General features: G+C 38.8%; 1 protein-coding gene across 3 annotated transcripts in view; it reads right to left on the bottom strand.

The window, feature by feature from the left end:
• Positions 1–19,436, bottom strand: part of UNC79 (unc-79 homolog, NALCN channel complex subunit) — a gene marked incomplete at its 3' end in the record, with an annotated part of 212,806 nt that overhangs the window by 10,440 nt on the left and 182,930 nt on the right. For all 3 annotated transcript variants that reach the window (XM_081228621.1, XM_081228622.1, XM_081228623.1), the window contains 6 exons: positions 15,533–15,610; positions 9,923–10,012; positions 7,626–7,801; positions 6,470–6,656; positions 4,006–4,203; positions 2,089–2,166 (listed from right to left, as the gene is read on the bottom strand). In XM_081228621.1, coding sequence (XP_081084747.1) covers positions 2,089–2,166; positions 4,006–4,203; positions 6,470–6,656; positions 7,626–7,801; positions 9,923–10,012; positions 15,533–15,610 — 807 coding nt within the window. The remainder of the gene's footprint in view (positions 1–2,088; positions 2,167–4,005; positions 4,204–6,469; positions 6,657–7,625; positions 7,802–9,922; positions 10,013–15,532; positions 15,611–19,436) is intronic.

Genomic DNA, 19,436 nt, shown 5'->3' with positions numbered 1-19,436 from the left:
ATCTAGAAGAAAACACAAAGAAAACTCTTTGTGATCTTGGATTAGGCAAAGATTTTCTTAAATACAACATCAAAAGCATGATTCATAAAAGAAAAATTGGGTAAGTGGTATTTCATCAAAATTAAGACTTTCTGCTCTTCACAAGTCACTGTGAAGACAATGAGAAGACAAACACAGAAAAAAATCTTTGCAAATGACATATCTGATAAAGGACTTGTATCTGAAAATTCAATAATAAGAAAAAAACCAACTTGATTTTTTAAATGGGCGAATAATTTTAATAGACATTTTACCATGCAGATATATGGATAGCAAATAAGCACATGAAAAGATGTTGAGCATCATTTGTCAAAAGGAAAATGCAATTTTGCAGTACACAGTTCTTAGAACAACTAAAACTAAAGATTAACTACATTAACTATTGACAAAGATGTGTAGGCACTGGAATGCATACTGCTGGTGTGAATGTAACAGGGTACAATCACTTTGGAAAACAGTTTGCCAATTTCTTTAAAAGTTATACACATATCATACAGCCTAGCAATTCCACTCCTTGGTATTTATCCAACACACCTGAAAGCCTATAGCTACACAAAGACTTGTGTATGTATATTCACAGCAGCTTTATTTGTAATAGCCTCAAACTTTTGGAAACAGCTCAGATGTCCATTAATTGATGAATGGATAAACGAAATGTGTTATATCCATATAATAGATACTACTCAGAAATAAAATAATCTACTGATACATGTAACATGGATTAATGGTAATATAATTATTCTGAGTGAAGGAAGGCAGAAAAAAGCATAACTACTGTATGAATCTATTTATATGAAATTCTAGAAAATGCAAACTAAGCTATTATGACAGAAAGCAAATCAGTAGGTGCCTGGGGATGAGGAAGTGGGGTACAGGAAGTGGTGGAATAGAGACTAACAAGTGTGTATGAGAAAACTTTAGCTGGGGAGGACAATATTCATTATCTTGACTGTGGTGATGGATGGCTTCACGGGTATAATATGTGTGATGTGAAGATATCAAATTGTACATTTTACATATGTAAAGTTTACTGTGTATAAATTATACTTCAATAAAGCTGTAAAAAACAAAATCAGGTATGATCACCCAAGTGTCAGTCATGTAGTTTCTCCCAGTTGACTTTTGCTATTAACTGTCAAGCTAGATATGCTATATCTATCCCATTTGAACCAACAACCTTGCAGTTTTCTGGTAACAGTCAAGTTTTCCCTAAAAATGTGTTGCTTTTCTTCAGCACTGTGTGAGTTAACTTTACAAATGTCCTTTATTGAAGGAAGTCAACCAAGGAGTGAAATAGGAAGTTATAAGGTTCTAAACTGATGCACTCTGAGCGGGGGAAGGGGGGAGGCGGGTGGTGATGGTGGCTGGGATAATGGAATATAGACGTGGAAGGCAAAGAAGGAAGTGGTACAAGAAGAGGAAGGACAAAGAATCAGTGAAACAGAGAGGTGGAATGATAGGAAGGAAAGGAAAAAGAATGGAAATAAAAAGAGAAAGTGAGTGAGCAACCAGGTTCTCCTTTGTTCTTTTATCTTTTTATCACACTAGGATGTTTCTGATGTCCCTGGATAGATAACAAATACCTGAATTACTTTCACACACTGTACAGTGATTTACAATAGTAATATTAGAAACTAAATTAATTTATCCTAGAGAAAAGTATCAGCTACCAAGTCAAACAATGACAGAGTATTTTCCTTGGTTGTCTGGATATCTTGCAAGGTGAGGCTCCACCAAACAATTTATATGACTCTAGGGTCATCTCCAGATCAATGTTTCTGGTAATATTTTAATTCCTTATGTTGCATGCAATCATGGTGTGACATATTGAACCCAGCTAGAGTTGGTCACAGTGGTGGAGCAAGAGCAAAAATTATACTATAACTATTTGGTGAAGGCTTGCTATATGAGCCCGATTCCTCCAGCCCCAACTTTGAATGTGAAAATTAAATCAGTTTTATTTTCCTCTTCAGAAGGTACATTCAAAATAAATCCACATTTGTATTTAGAAGCAAGAAATGGTCTATAGAAATCATAAGATTTTCCTACCTTGACAAAAATTGTTGAATTGCATTCTTGCAATGCCTCCATTAAACTAATCACATGGAGACACACCATTTCTACCATCTGAAACAACAAACAGGAAAATCAATTCCACTCAAGGTGATACGGAAACAGTCTGCAGCCGCATGCCCTGTACCCATGAGGACATTCTGCACAACAACCAGAGGTATTTACTCCTCTCTAAAACTTCAACCAGAAACTGAATTTTATAAGCTGCAGAGGTTTCGCAGTTGCCATGCCTTCCTCATCTAACTTGGGGCTGCCAATGAATTCAGGTATCAATCTCACTAATCTGCACCACTCTGCGATTCACACCAGAGGATAAACGGTTTCTGCTTCCTTCATTTCCAACTGCAGAACTCTTGGGCTTTGGTCTTTTCTCCATCTTGATCGATCCTTTCTCCACAGTTTCTTCACTTGGAGCGGCTGTTTCATTTATTGCACCATCTGTGTTTGAGGCTTTATTCTCCGTGGAACAAGGCAGTCATATTTACGACAGTTTAAAAATACCATAGAAATGATATCCCTCATCAGAAATCCCTGTGGCTAGATTTTAAACACTCCAGGGGGGAATTTTACCAGACTGGCTTATGTAGTTTAACAAAATTTTCAGAATTTAAAATTAATTCAAATTCATTTGTAACACCATTTGTACAAGATTCACCAGTAACAAATTCATTTCCAACATTTGAATATTAAGAGACATTTGGAGGAGAGGTATTAATGGTATCAAAAAACTAGCAACAATAGAAGGAAACTTTGAATCTCTAGTTTAAATTTAAGGTCCCAGTTTCATCGTCTGTAGAAGAGCAGAATAGGATACTTGACCTCCAAGTGCTTCTTCAGTCCCAGACTCTATGATCTAATGAATGTAATTATCTATGCGGTGGTCAGAACTGTTGGTGTACCCTAAAGTTTCCACATAAATTTCCTTTAAGTTGAATTAAAACATCTCTCTCCATACAGAGCTGCCTTATAATATCTGTTTCTCTAAAGAAAAGAAAGTGCTTCCCTAAAGGAAAAACATAATCCCCTTTCCAGTTACAACAAAAAGAAAATATTTCTCAGACTAATATTTAATCAGTCAAAACCATTCCAGCATGCATTGGTGGACAGTGAATTGTTGGGTTTCTGGGCACATTGGAATCATCATTATGGCATTCTTCCAGGCCCCTTGCCCTTCACAGATAAGAATTCTACTGATGAAGCCCCCATAACCAAGACACTGGATGCTGCTTTCCCAGCTGAGAATCTTCCTCCAAAGTAGCAAACTAAACCAAAGGACTCCCTTGTAAATTCCTTCCATACACCCTCCAATCTTGACTCCATAGGACTAAGCAAAGCTTGTTCGATGAAGTGGGCTCATGCTATCCATACCTCAGATATTTTCCAACAAGGTGAGCCATCCACATTAAAATGGAACTGGATTTGAAGATTGAGGAGCTTAGGTCCTCAGAGGGCAACTCAAAATGGTGAGACTCTTTTCAGCTTTGGGCCCTAAGTAGAATTAACCCGTACAGTCAATCTGCTCTTAAACACCACAAAGAGATGACTTAACTGGCTGTGGTTTTTCCAAATTGCCTTAGAATCCAAAAATAATATAAATCTCCCTCCTCACTCTCTGACTTTATAGCACAAGACAACTCTTAAAGGTAGAAGTTTCACATAAATTTCCTTTGGCACTAGGCAGAGAAAACAAAAATGGTTTTTACTGAATTTATTTGTTTGCATTGTTTTTCATCAAAATTATTATGCGGGTAGAACATCCAGGTTATAATGTAAAAATTCACCAATCCATTTATGTACTGTTACAACTGAGGTTTTTAAAAAAACATGTAATGTGAGGACTGAGAGTGGTTTTTGAGATTCTGTCCAAGAGGGGAAACTCATTTGTGAACTCACCACTTTGTTATGGGCCATCAGCTGAAGGATGCTGGGTGTCACCCTACTCCAAAATTCTAGTGCTGTCAGTATCGCTGTGAAGCTGAATTCATTCTGACTTTGAACATTTGTAGCTACAGCACTTTGTTCGCAATATACGGTCCAGAGCTGAGCAAAGATAAATGCATGGAAAAGAGAACACATGTGCAACACGGAGGTCTGAAAAGGAAGAAAACAGGGAACCATTACATTCTAGTGGACTGTGGTGCTCCAAGGAGCCCTCTCCGCATGGCTTTGGCTTTCCAAGGAGCACAGCCAAAGTACATGTAATTCAAGTGATCCAAGGCTGGAGGAGTTGTCTCCAAGTTACAAACTCATGATTCATCACCTCCAAACAATCTGCTCTTCACTCAGTTAGTGGGAGTGTGCTTAGAGACCAAGCATCTTTTCAGAGAGAAGGCACCTTAGTTTGCAGGATAAATCTACCCACCCCCTTGCCCTTTAATGAAACTGACGTTCCTATCCCTACACTAGATTAGGAAGAACAATCATTTTAGGGTGTTTGCTGATCTGTAACATGGGGATAACAGTACCCTCCTAAAAGAGTTGTAGTTAGGAGTAAATGAGGTGATACACATGAACGCACTGCCCAGCACTTAATAATTATACTACTATTAGTAGTGACAGCAGTAGCAGCAGCAGCAAAGATAGTATTCCTAACTAGTAGTGAGTACGGATAGTATTCCTGACTAGTAGTGAGTACTGATAGTATTCCTGACTAGTAGTGAGTACGGATAGCATTCCTGACTAGTAGTGAGTACGGATAGCATTCCTGACTAGTAGTGAGTACGGATAGCATTCCTGACTAGTAGTGAGTACGGATAGCATTTCTGACTAGTACTGAGTACGGATAGCATTCCTGACTAGTACTGAGTACGGATAGCATTCCTGACTAGTACTGAGTACGGATAGCATTCCTGACTAGTAGTGAGTACGGATAGCATTCCTGACTAGTAGTGAGTACGGATAGCATTCCTGACTAGTAGTGAGTACGGATAGCATTCCTGACTAGTACTGAGTACGGATAGCATTCCTGACTAGTACTGAGTACGGATAGTATTCCTGACTAGTACTGAGTACGGATAGTATTCCTGACTAGTACTGAGTACGGATAGCATTCCTGACTAGTAGTGAGTACGGATAGCATTCCTGACTAGTAGTGAGTACGGATAGCATTCCTGACTAGTACTGAGTATGGATAGTATTCCTGACTAGTACTGAGTACGGATAGTATTCCTAACTAGTACTGAGTACGGATAGTATTCCTGACTAGTAGTGAGTACTGATAGTATTCCTAACTAGTACTGAGTACGGATAGTATTCCTAACTAGTAGTGAGTACTGATAGTATTCCTGACTAGTATAAGTACTGATAGTATTCCTAACTTGTATAAGTATTGATAGTATTCCTAACTAGTAGTAAGTACAGATATTATTCCTAACTAGTAATGAGTACTGATTGAGTAAGCACCTATAATGTCCCAGACACTGTGGTAAAGACTTTTTATAGATCACCTCCATAATTCTCAAACCATTTCATCTATTTTACAGATGAAAACCTGGAGCTCAGAGAGGTTAAGTAACTTTTTCAATGTCACAGAATTACAAAGTACCATCATTAGGAATCAAACACAGATTGGGTTGAAATATTAGGAACTGACTGCCTAATTCCTTTTGCAAACATCATTCAGGTCATTTGGATGGGTGCTCTATTTGATTTCAGAATAAATTTATCGCAGGTCAGCTTGCCCTGGCCTACATCCCAGCTGTTCCCAAACCTGCCATGACCTCCTAGAATTTGCCTGAGCTCTGTGAGGGGACCTTGTCTCCTCCTAACTGATTAGTACCAGTGTGTCTACTTTGCTTGTATAGGCTCATGATTGATGCTTGCCTTGGATTGACTTTATTCTCTTAAGCACATCATCTGGCTCGACAATTTATAAGTTCCTCTGTGTAAGTGATTCCAACATATACTTTGGTGAGTTTCCAACTGGCCTTATTTTCATTTTGTACTTTCATATATCTCTAGAGATTTAAGCTGAAAGGCAGTACATAAAAAATTAGAGTGTAAATTTTCCTCCTCTTCATATTTGGTTCTAAAAACTGATCACAGAATTTTTATTATATTTCTATCCTTGTACTGCTCTTCATTACTTTGAGACAAAATGCCTAGGAAGCTAACTCTTGCTTGCCTCCATAATTTATCTTCATAAAAGTAAACCAAAAAACAATTTAGGGGGAAGAAAAGACAGTCTGGGAATTTGAACAACTTTCAATAAGGCATTAGCACAAAGTTGCTTTCCTAGCATCCACAGGAGGGCAAGTGATAAGATGCATTTTCTTCTCAGAAGAAACATAATTGGCTGATAAGGGTTTCCATTAGCAATTTTGATGCATATGGTTTTAATCTTGCAGAAATCACTTACCTTTGATTGCTCTGGAAATCCAATCAGGATAACAATAAGATGATCTGCAATATGGGAACCTGCATCCAGAGGTATTGGCAGGCAGGGAAAGGAGGCATTTGGACACACTGCATTATGAGTGAGGGAACCCAGAAGCAGCCAGGACAGCAGCCGGATGTGAGAGACACACTCAATGAATTCTTTTGGTCTATTAGGGAGGAAGGAAGTGTTAGAGATGTTTTTGTGTTTTCGGTTTCGTTGGGTGCTTAACAAACGCTTATTGATGGAGGGGTTTAAAAGTGTGGTCTTGTAGGCAGTTACATGAAGTAAAACACCAAAGCAACAAAGTGAGAACAAAATGATAAATCTGTTTTTCTTGTTTTGCACTCTAATCCTGGATCTTAGCTGTCTGAGCAAACAGAAGCCTTTGGCGACACAGGATTAAACATCATTCTTCCACAAACCTGGCTGTCATTCTGACCAGCTTCTCTTTCTAAACTCTTTCCTTTCTTCTCATTAGAAAGTCCTCGGATATCCCCACCAAAAGGGAAGGAATAGAAGAGGAGATAAAATACACAGCCACCCACATTCCTGTTCTCCAGTAATTTTCTCCCCCTGCCCCCCTTACACCCCACTCCAAACCTTTCCTCTAGCCAGGAAGCTGCCCATGCAAGATGGCAGGTCAAGCCTGCTCCAAGGTCCCAAGTAAACTAGCCCACGGCCACCTCTCTCTTCTCAGCCTCCCTTATGGGCAGGGTGAGGGGCTCACACCTCCTTGAACTCTGTTTCATCTCTGATGTAGATTCTGTTCAAGCTATAATCTAAGCTCCTTGAAGGCAGAAGCTATGTAAGTGCACAAATAAATACCTATCAATTTACTTAACTAGTGGAAATTCAGAGTTAAAGTGATAGTTCTAAGCTCCAAGTTTTCATCATCCATCAGGATGACTGAGGTCTTTGTAGGAGGGCAACTTTTATTGTCAGCATGTCATGAAGTACTCGTGTTCAAAAATGCTGCCAGGTCAGCAAAGAAGTATGGAAATTGGTCTCAACTCCCATCTCCCTAACCAATCATATTCTATTCTCATAGATCTTCAATGCATTCAGTAGCTCTTACTGAGCCCCAGGAGACTCAGGGGTGTTTCCTGCCTCGTGGCCCGAATAATAAGGGTCTTACCCTTGTTGCATTGCAGAAGGGGGATGATAGAGCCAAGGCAGATAGCGAATCACAGCTTTGTTATCTCTGTGGTTGCCCCGTGAGATTTCCATGGCTGCAATCTGAGCCAGCCCAACTTTGAGATGGCCACCAAAGGTATCTTCATGCAGAGGCTGGGAACATGTCTTCATGTGGCTCTACAAAACCAAGTGGTATTTTGTGACTTTGGCAGAGTAACTGGGGATGTTCCAGGGCACTCTTTAAAGAAGATCAGGTTGCCATTTCCACACCTTCTATCACCACTCCCAAGCATACAACCCATTTAAACTTCTTCAGGGGCTTCCCATTGTTCTTAGGATAAAGGGGAAAAACATTCCTTAGCATGGCCTAAACAATCTGGAATGATCTAGATACTGCGGATTTCTGCATCTTACCGCTTCATCCCTGTGGTCCAGCTACACTGGCTCTCCATGTTCCCTTCCATCACTGGCCTTTGCGTATGCTGTTCTCTCTCCCTGAAATACTGTTTCTGCCTCTCTTCGCCTAATCAACCCTATTCATTGTTCAGATTTTAGCTCAAGGGTCACCCCCTCCAGGAAGCCTTCCCTGACCTACTTTAGGAGCCTTCCTAACCTCCCTGGTAGGTCATATCACCCTATTAGAAGCTCTCATGCTGCTGTCTACCTCTTCTTCATAGCAGTTGTGAAAGTCACAATTTCACTTTAGTTTGTATGAAGTTTTCATTACAATTGGCCATCGCTGCCAGACTATAAAGGAGGGCAGCCATTGTGTCTGTTTTTGCTGATCATCACATCCTTAAATGCCTAGAACAGTGTCAGGCATGTTATTGGTACTCAATACATACTAGTTGAATTAATTCAGAAAAATTTCGTTGCTCAGTGTGACTTAGTGGAAAGAGCACTGAACTGGGAGTTGAGACCTAGGTTCTAGACCCAGCTCTGTCCTAACAATCACATGGCCTTAGCTAAGCCACTTGCCACTTGACCTTTCTGATCTGTTTCCTAATATGTAAAATCAGAGGGTTGGATTATGTCTACAGTCCCTAACCTTTTGGTCATCATGGATCCTTCTGATTATTTTTCTCTGTATTTTGGAAGTGGCTATAAAACTATTTAGGTAATATTGTTTCCTCTTCAGACATCAAAGTGGTTTCAGCGTGGGCAACTAGATTCAGCGATCAGTAACATGTGCGTGAGCAAACACTAGGGGAGCTTACTCAGAAATGACTGGATTTGGATATTGTGAGAGATCATCCATTTAAATTTCGATTCTACTCTCCACAGAGCATTTGCAAGTCTATCCCTATCCCAAGAAACACCTGGATCATCTGAGCAGAGTCTGGAAACTGAGTTGGGTGCTGAAGGGACCGTAGTTTTAACTGATGAACTTCTGGGACGACTAGATCCTGTTTATCAAAAAGCCACATTTAGTGCTGGACTGCAATCTGGCTGCTCATCGGGCCATGTCTGGCTCCTCTTCTGCTCTTTGTCCAGGGCCTTCCTCAAACCTCTGGACTATCAATCTTTTAGCTCCCTAGTCTTCTCGCGGCAGGGAAGTTGACTTGCATCAGCAATTCGTTCCACCCTGCAAAGCAATCAATATCCTCAACAACCTCACTGGGATTTTATCCATATACAAATTAAATGTTGTTCTGTCTTTAATTATTTTCTGGAAGGAGATAGCTTTAATGCAGATAAAACCCATAAACAACTTATGTTTGCATAAAGTGTACACATTTCATACAAACGAAAGTTTACAAAAGTGTCTTCACATGCATTATTTCACACCAAACCTTGGAACGGGCAGCAAAGGTAGGTTGATTTAGGTGGGTTTATTAGACTTCCTTTGCTAAGGAGGAAACTGAGGCTCAGGGTAGTTAAATGTGTGGCACAGTGAAAAGAGAATGGATTGGGAGTCACTACAGTCTTAGGTCACCCCTGTCTCCACCACTTAGCAGTAGCGTGATCTTGAGCAAATGACTGCACCACCTTAGGCCTCAGTGTCTACATTGGTAAAATGGGAATATTTTACAATAGGGGTATTGTGAGAATTGAATAAATGGCAAAAGTAAAGGTATGCACAGAACTGGAGCCGCCATGGAAATATCCTTTCCTTTCTTCACTCCCTCTTCACAGAGGTGGAACTCGGTTCTTCAGAATCCCAGGACATGGGCTCATTCAACAGTGCCACCACGGCCTCTCCAGGTAATGATAAATTTCCATGTAGCCTGCTTAATTTCCTAAAAATGCCTCTCCGTCTCGCTAACCTGAGGGATGAGGGGACGCAGGCCCTCTTACCTTCAGTTTGGTCAGCGTGTGCATGTCTGCCACGAAGTCCAGCACGTCGCTGATGTACTGCCGCGCGCACTCCATCGCCGCCGTCCCGCACTGAAACACACAGAAGGACACGGCGGGGCGCGCGCTCTGAGTCACGGCCTGCACTTTTGCCCTGACTGCAGTGATTGTCTCGCTCTGGTTTCACGCTGTTTACTAATGAGTTGTTTCGTTTTCTGGATTTCTGATTCACTTCGTTACTCTCAGCCATAGCCTGTGATTGTCTGCCCCAACTTTGGACAAAAATTAATAAAAAGGTTTGTGGTGGAGAACAAATGGGATGGCCTAGGGAAGACAGGGTTTACAGGCTTTTTTCCACTGGGTCATTGAATTGATTTTGTTTGCTTGTTTTTAAACTGGTTGGTATATAAAGATTTAGCCTATGTAAAAGTCATTAGTATCGGTCTTCATGACATGAATCACCTCAAAACAACAGTCACACTTTATCACTCCAGGGAGTCTTAGACACACAAAAAATATGTACCACCAAATTCTACCACCATAATCTTAGATGTCTTTCTCTATCAAAAAAAAAAAGGACATAAACAAATATCATGTTTGTTGAAAGAGTCAAAAATTCTTATATTCAAGCACTTACAACTTCTTATACATAGTAGGTACACTATTAAAGAGATAAATCTATCATTGTTGAATTCGTGCTAGGGATAATTAAAGAAACAAAATGGTCATCTTCCCCACATATTAGCAGCGTGTTTGAGAAGTTTTAAAAGAAAAAAAAGCATACTTGTGTTTCAGTTTATTAAATGGAATAAACCTGCTCTCTCAGGGCAATACAGTGAATTTAGGATTATAAACAAAGAAAAGGAAAATGGACAGACAGGCTGCTACATCAAAGCTGTATGAAAGAACCCATACATAAGACTGGATATAATGTGGATCAAAAGCAGGCCCTCTTTGAAGCCATCTGAATACTATGCTAAGGCCTTTCTTAGCTTTCTTTAGGAAAATCTGGAACATTATATACTTAACTAGCTAACCCAGTGGCTCTCATTTTCCCATATTCATGTAAATCTGCACAGCACTGAACTATATCACCTTCTATCTCTTCTAGAATGTTACGCCTGTCAGTTCCTCTGACAGGATAACAAACAGTAAAATAAGGTCATTGGCGGTTCTGTCAAGAGTGTTTTCCAAGCATTTCATATGTTTTAAGGTTTTCTTCTTTTAATTTAAATCAAGTGAAGGAATTATAAAAGGTTATTGTGCTCCTGCTTTGGGAATATTAGTCCCTAGTGCAAGAAAGGATTTCCCCCCCAGTTTATTCCATTTTCTCTGACCTTTCACATGTCATGCAAATAAGAGCATATACTCTGCTCCTGAATTTCCTGAAAGGGATTTGTTTCTTTCACAGGCAATATTTTATACCATTTCAACTAGGCAAATGTCACAGAAAATAATTACTTGGAGCATTATTCAATATTTGTCTTTTACTTTTGAATTTCAAAAAATGAGAGGCAAGAATTTACTATTACCAGTTACTTTTGCTCTAGAGACAGTAACTACATCTAATAAAAGGCTTAAAATACATTTTCTAGTCAGGATAACTTCAGTGAGCCATCTACACTTATAAAACAAAGCATATAATTTCCAATCTCCCCCCTTTTTTCTTTTACTTTGCAAAACATAAGTATAACCTTAGTGTGTTATTTTAAAAAACCAAAAAACATAAAGAGTCTAGCTCAACTTGTTTCAAAAGACTTATGTTTATTTCAGTGGCAAAACTGATGATAAAGGAGTTGAAAACATACTCTAATCTCAAAAACATGAATTGAAGTGAACCATATCCAATTCTTTCTCAAAACTTGTATCTCATTTTAAAGTTACATTTCTTACATTATAAAGATAACACGTGTTCGATGTAGAAACCTTGGAAAATATAAATTAATAAAAAGAAAAAGAAAAATCACCATAATCCTAATTCCTGCTCTCCACCTCTGAGACAGCCACTGTTAATATTTCCAAATATTTTTTAATGCATATAACACACACACATATATAATTTTTATAAGATTGAGATAACTTTTTTCTAACCTGCTTTTTAATTAAATTCATCATAAGCATTTTCTAATTAATTAAATATTCTTTGAAAGTTTGATTTGGTCCACATAATAGTCTATCTTATAGATGTACTTTATTTTATTTAAATAATACCCTAATGTTGCACATTAATTTTGTTTCCATATTTTTGCTATTTTAAATGCTACTTTAATAACTATACTTGTAGATAATTCTTTATGTGCTTGTAGATAATTCTATATTTAATTACTTTCTCAAACATATTCCTAGAAGTAGATTGTCAACTCTTTTTCAGCAAAACTGACTATCACCAGCAGCTTATAAGAATGCTTGTTTCGGGCTTCCCTGGTGGCACAGTGGTTGAGAGTCCGCCTGCCGATGCAGGGGACGCGGGTTCGTGGCCTGGTCCGGGAGGATCCCACATGCTGCGGAGCAGCTGGGCCCGTGAGCCGTGGCCGCTGAGCTTGCGTGTCCAGAGCCTGTTGCTCTGCAACGGGAGAGGCCACCACAGTGAGAGGCCCGCATACGGCAAAAAAAAAAAAAAAAAAAGAATGCTTGGTTTTACTTCATCATCAGTAAGTTTCTTTGTTAAGAAAAACCTGCTGATTTGCTAGCTGATTTTAATTTTTCTATTTTTTATATTTTATATTAATTTACAGTTCACTGATTGCTACTGAGGGTAAAAGGCTTATTTTGAATGGCTTATTGGTCATTGGAAAGGGTTCTATATGTAGAGCTATAACTGTTGCTGTTTTGTTGTTTTGGAATATTTGTCTTTTGTTGATTTCAATAAACCTTTATATATTAGGGATATTATTTTTTAGCTATCGCATAGGTAGCAAATATTGAGTTTTAGAGAATTAAATAAGGAAACAAGTGAGTGCTGGGCAGAGACTGGCTAGCTACTCACAGAACCATTTTTCTTCTTCCCTAGGATGCACTAGACTGCATTTCCCATCCTCCTTTGCAGTCGGGTGTGGCGGAGTGACTGAGTTCTAGCCAATGGAACGTGAGTAGGAGAAATGTGCACCACTTTTAGACCTGGCCCATGAAAACGTTCCATGTACCATATTCCCTTCTCTTTCCCCAACCACCAGCTGATTGCAGAGGACTGCACATGACAGAAGAAACCTGATCCCCAAGTGCTCATGTGGAAGTCCTCTTCCCTTTGTTAATCAGGCCCCCCTTTTAAACTTCACTTGAGCAAACAATAAACTTTTTTGGAGCTAAGTTGCTAAGAACTGGAATTTTATCTCATAGCATCTTGCATTACCCCAACTATTGTCAAGAACCTTTAAAAAAAAACCCAGAATCTATTAATCTACTCCCAGAAATCTATTATAAAGAAATAGTCTAAAATATGAACAAAGATTTAAGCACAAAGATGTTTATCACACATTAGTTACAATTACAGAATACTGAAAATAATGAAACTATCCAACAATAAGTAGTGTTTGTTAATAGTATTTTTTAACTTTTAGCTGTATTTTATTTTTTTATTGACATGCTTGACATATAATGATGTAAATTTAAGGTGTATAACATGTTAATTTGATGCATTTATTTATTGTAATATAACTGCCATCGTAACGATAATTAGTACCTATATCACATTATGTAATTATCCTTTCTTTTTGGTAGGAATAATTAAGTTTTAGTTTCTTAGCAAGTTTGATTATTATAATACAATATTGTTGTCTATACTCACTGACCTGTGCTTTACATCTCTAGGACTTTTTTACTGCTCATTGTAAGTCTGTACCCTTAAACATCACCTGTCCTGTCCCCCTACCTCCATTAATATTATTTTTAATAGTTAATGTTTACTCAGCACTTACTATATATTTAACACCATGCTAATGTGCTTTACATGCACTATCTCATTCAATCCTCAACCTAGACCTTAGGCCCTATTATGTCCTATTCTACAGATAATACAAATCAAAGCATCATGGGTTAAATAACCTTCCTGATCACACAGCTAGTAAATGTCAGGCCTCAAACTCAGGTGTGAATCAAAACCCATATTGTTAGCCATTATTATATGGTGCAGTCACATGAGGTAATGTCACTTTGTAGAAAATGCTTATGACATTTGAAGCCAAAGCTGCATCTATATTATGGTTCGACTATATTTAAAAATATACATAGAAAAAGAAGAAAGAAAATACATTAATATGTTAGCAGTAAAATTATCTCTGGGTTGAATGACTGTTATTCTTCCTCTCTCATAATATTTCTCCACATCAAAAAAAAATGAAGTAATGTTTAGTGTGCTGTGGATAAAACTGGTATACTTATAAATGTAAATGAATAAAACCTTCTTAGAAAGCAACATGGGAATACGTATTGTGAAGATGTTCCTGCCCACTGACTAAGGAATTTATCCCAAGGATATCATTCAAAATAAACATGAAGAGGATCTTTGTGTATATGCTATATACCATGCTATGCTATACAAGCAAAGAAACTAGAAAGCATATAGATTTCCAACAATATGGGAATAAGCAAATTAGGATACTGAATAGATCAAAACATGTAAAAATTTTCTAAAACAATAGGGTTCTTATTTTAGGGCAGAAGGATTATAAGTGATCTTTTTTCCTTATTAAAATTTTTCTTGGACTTCCCTGGTGGTGCAGTGGTTAAGAATCCTCCTGCCAATGCAGGGGACACGGGTTCAAGCCCTGATTCGGGAGGATCCCACATGCCGCGGAGCAACTAAGCCCGTGCGCCACAACTACTGAGCCCACGTGCCACAACTACTGAAGCCCACGTGCCTAGGGCCCGTTCTCGCAACAATAGAAGCCACCGCAATGAGAAGCCCGTGCACCGCAATGAAGAGTAGCCCCCGCTCACCGCAACTAGAGAAAGCCCACGCACAGCAACGAAGACCCAACACAGCCAAAAATAAATACATAAATACGTAAACAAATAAACTAAAAAAAATTTTTTCCCTACTGAAAATTTAAATAAATTTTTTCCATTAATAATTTATATCTCTAAGTTTTCTCAGTTTGTTGCAATAACCTTGCTATCAATAAGTTATTGTGGTTTCTCACATTCAATCCTATCTATAAGAATCTTAACGTATTTCACCAAATAGTTCACTAGTTGATGATAACAGAAGTTTTTTCAATTTTCAGAGGAAATATTGTAAAGGAAAACAAGGTATTAAATGCTTATTTCTTTCTGGCAGTAGTTAAATCAAATTGGTTAACAGAAGCCAGGGTAAGAAAATTGATTCTGGAAAAATTGAACTTTAATCAAATCTATGCTGTATGCCTGGTAATTTCTTCCCTCTCCTTAACTGGCTGCTTCAATTTCATTCATGTTTCCTGGAATTAAAAGTTTCCAGGGGCAGAGATTAATTTAAATTTTTACCAGTGCTCTTTCAAACAAGATACTAATGATTTCAATTTTACAGTGTTTGTTCTATCAAAAGTGAACCAGGACACAGGCCAAAAATACCTCTTGGCTAAATGAGGAAATGAGGAGTAATAGAAAATGTGGATAATTAATTTGGTCAGGACTTACTCCAGGTACAGAGGCGATCATCTGCTTGCTCAGGATTGTTGACTCAGCTAGTTTGGTTCCAGCATCTGCACAAATAAACTAATAAGAAATTGAAAGGATAATTATTTTTAAGAGCATTTGGACAGTAATAAGTAATTTGTAATTTTATTAACTTGGCTTAAATTCATTAGCGTTTACTTTGGTGACAATCTGCCCTAGATATATGGGACTTGCTAGTCATGAAAGTTCATTCCTACCAGAAATTCAGAATCATAGTACTGGGATTAACACACAGATTCTCACTTTAACCAGACAGTAGTTCAGTGGCACTGAAATGCCACATTCAGTCAAGGAAGAAAGGAAAGATGTCAGCATTGTCAGATTTATTCTGAAGTCATGCTATTTATTCTTCAGCACTTTTTGACAGTTCCTGAATTTTCATAGATTTTCCGGACTTCTATCATTATACCATATATTTAGACTGAAAACAGAAAAACAGTCAACTTCAGAGTGAGGACTGTACCTGTTTCTTCCCCTCCGAGGCCCCTCACTATCTGGTCTTTCTCCTCCCACTTCATTCACGCCTATCCTCTGTGCTGATAATGACCCCCGCTCCCTCTCTGTGTCCCCACAGGACTTTCCACACATTTCCACTGTACAGTCATCACAGCAGGTTGCAACGATCTACAAGTCTATTTCTCAACCGGCTACAAGCTCTTCGAGACCACAGATTTGATGCAGCTCACTCCTGGCACTAGCTTCATGCCTGACATCTCGGAGGGGCTCAGCAAGAGTTTGTGAAATGAGATGATTAATCAGGTATGACTCGAGATCATGGTGAGGATGGATTTGTCAGCTTACAACCTGATTTGCTTCATTACAGACTTTTACAGGTGTTTCCCACTTAATGCAATGCCCAACTATTTATTAATGGTTTTAGGGGAAAAAGTTAAACATGAAGTCTGTAGAGTTTGCTATGAGCAGCTAGATCCTGGTTAGTTTCTCTTTCCTGGCCTCTGGCCCCAGTGACTTGAGGATCCAAAGCTGCTGCTATCCAGAGCTCAGAGGTTCTGAAAGAAGCTTTGACCCTGACAGCTCTTCTTTCTAATTCATTCCACTCTCATACTGGAAGAGCATGGTAAATTTAGGTAGGTCAGCCAGGCAGGCATGGTCCCCGTCAAACTGAGGAGAAGCAGTATGGATCGGGGTAGTAGAAAAAGTCTCAAGGAGGACGAGGAACAAAACCCAGCATGTTGTCAGGTTAGCCAGAGATCGGAATCTAAGTGTTATTAACAGGCAGCAGATTTTGGCCAATAAGGTGAAGCTCTAACCTCAAAAGACTTCCTGAGGGTCAGGGGCCTGTAGACTTCTCATCTGGGGCCATGAGCTGGTTTTCAAGTGTGAGAGAGGCGGTCCTCCCTGAGAGGTATTTCGGTACAGGTAACTGAGCTGGAGCTGAGACGACAGCAAGCAGAGCTGTCCCTGAAAGCCGCATGGCAGGAGTGGACACAAATCTCCAGGCTCACATCCTATCCTCTCCATTGGCCTCGCAGAGAGTTAGAGAAAGCTGAAGAATCTATTTGGCTGTTAACTCTGAAGACCAGCTGGTAACGTCTAGGGAACACCTAAAATTTTCTATTATTTTATTCAAGAATGCTTAGGCCTGCTCTCCTAACTTGGACTTATTTCTAATAAGAAAAAGTAAATAAATGAGGATAAATAATAATAATGAAGCCTACAACCTTGGCAAACCTCTAAGTAAAGAAGGAAAATATTTGAGGGACTTCTCTGGTGGTCCAGTGGTTATGACTCCACACTTCCACTGAAGGGGGCACGGGTTTGATCCTTGGTGGGGGAACTAGGATCCCGCAAGCCACACAGCACGGCCAAAAATTAAAAAAAAAAAAAGTAAAATATTTGATAGAGGTACATAGTGAAAAGAAGGAACACTCCCAACCTCCTGGCAGATACTGCATGTTTTCCAATAAAATGTATTTTCAAAAGCTATCAGAGTCTGCCATCTAAGACAAATGATTTATAATAAGTTTCAAAACGTCTGTCAGGACTCCAACGTTTTAATTAATTTCTTTACAGCAGAACCAAGAGACTGCACAGCTAAGAGAAGCCAAAAAGAGAGAGATGCATCTAACTGTGAGTGAAGCGGGTAGGAGTCCTCTGCAGTATCCTATGTAAGGATGGTGCAAACCCTGACCCCTAAAGTATGCTTGCAAGCCTGGCTGTGCCCCTAAGGGCAAGAGAAAATTTGTGAAGAAGCAAAATTTCAAGTGTCTGTATCTCCCTCAGCAGAAGCCTTTCTCCCTCACCAAACTCAGGTTAGAGCTTCACCTTATTGAGTAGCATAACATAAGCAGGTTGTCAGCCATGTGGTGTTAAGATTTGAGGCCAAATTCAAATGTCCGGTCTGCGAGAGCTAATAGATAACTTCAGAAGTCAGAATTAATTTTTTTAAAAATCACTCTAAAAGTTATGGAGGTGTCTCAGAGAGTCTGGTGTACTAAAAGGCATAAAAGTACATAAACCTCTAAAATCATCTACTATTTTTTATCAATGTCTTTTCCTCCAGTGTAATTTTACATAATATGTATGACTAAAGCCTTAATAAACCTTTCTGTCTTCATTTTATATAGCTGCCAACTGAAAAACTCCATTATTATTTTATAGAGTTGTTCAAAATATAAAGATATAACAAAATCAGAGGGAAAAAGAATGATAGCTATAGAAGGAAGAATTCGGTACTTTTAGGTAGAAATATGCCACTGAAATAGGCACTCCCGCATGAATACAAGAGAAACGCAATACCCATTATGTGTCATTACTAAAATCATTATCAAAATGATACTCAAAATAGGGTCGCCACCTCTCCTCCCAGAGAGCGATCAGATTATTACTAATGCAACAAATATTAATTAACCCACATCAATAGTATCTGGGAATTAAAAACAATGGCAGTAACTCTGCCGTTTCTTTGTCCTCCAGCCCACAACTAAACTATCTTTAAAAGAAAACCTTTCACCCACATGATTTCTCACAGCTTGAATATGCAGGTGTATCCCACACAGTGGGAGTGTTACATGCAAATTAGCAGAATGTCTATCCTTGACACATAATAGGAGCTGAGGAAATTCTTTTGGATTTGAGCCTATGTAGATTTTATGGTAGCTTTCAATGAGTTATCACTCTATTATGAAAACTCTAATCCATCCTGAGAACAATAATAATAGCTTATTACACGTAAAATATCTACAGCATGCCAGCAGAAGAGAAAATGTTATAAGTGAAAGAAAAATGTCAACAGATCTGAATTAAAACAAGATAGGGCCTCTGTCCAAAGTATAAAAGGAGAACTACACCCTGATGGTCAACAATAGTAGATTCTGAAGAATACATATATTTTTTCTATTTGGAAAATTCTTTCCTGTCTCCATGCCTCTTTTTCCTTTTTTTAAAAAAAATCCACTCGAACATTTAAGGCCACCTGATTGTATATGTAAGTTAAAACAAATAACAGGGGTGATGGCTGAACAACCATAATATAGCAGACTGGGAGATACCCCAGAGTGCCAGCCTCCAGGAAGAAGTTCTAGAAACTGAAAACCAGATTGGTACCTGTCACTGCCTTGAAATGTTTAGAACCTGAATGACCCTGCATCCCTTGGGCAAGTGTTCCATTGTCCTTTAAAGGAACACTCCTACTGCCAGAGTACTTGGTAAACAACAAAAGTATGGTTTACCCATGACAAGAATTATAAACAGCCTCATATCCATGAACTCATCTATCTACTAAGTTATTAATTACAGAAGTACAATAGTAGAGGGATATCCTAGTGGTTCCCTGTGGGGTGAAAGAACGAATGGTAAATCCAAGGTCTGAGCAACTGACTCTCTTCTCGCTAATGGGGCTAGT

The sequence above is a fragment of the Mesoplodon bidens genome (assembly GCF_964165515.1).
Source record: "Mesoplodon bidens genome assembly, chromosome: 3".
NCBI classification, from domain to species: Eukaryota; Metazoa; Chordata; class Mammalia; order Artiodactyla; family Ziphiidae; genus Mesoplodon; species Mesoplodon bidens.
This window is presented reverse-complemented; position numbering and strand designations above follow the sequence as displayed.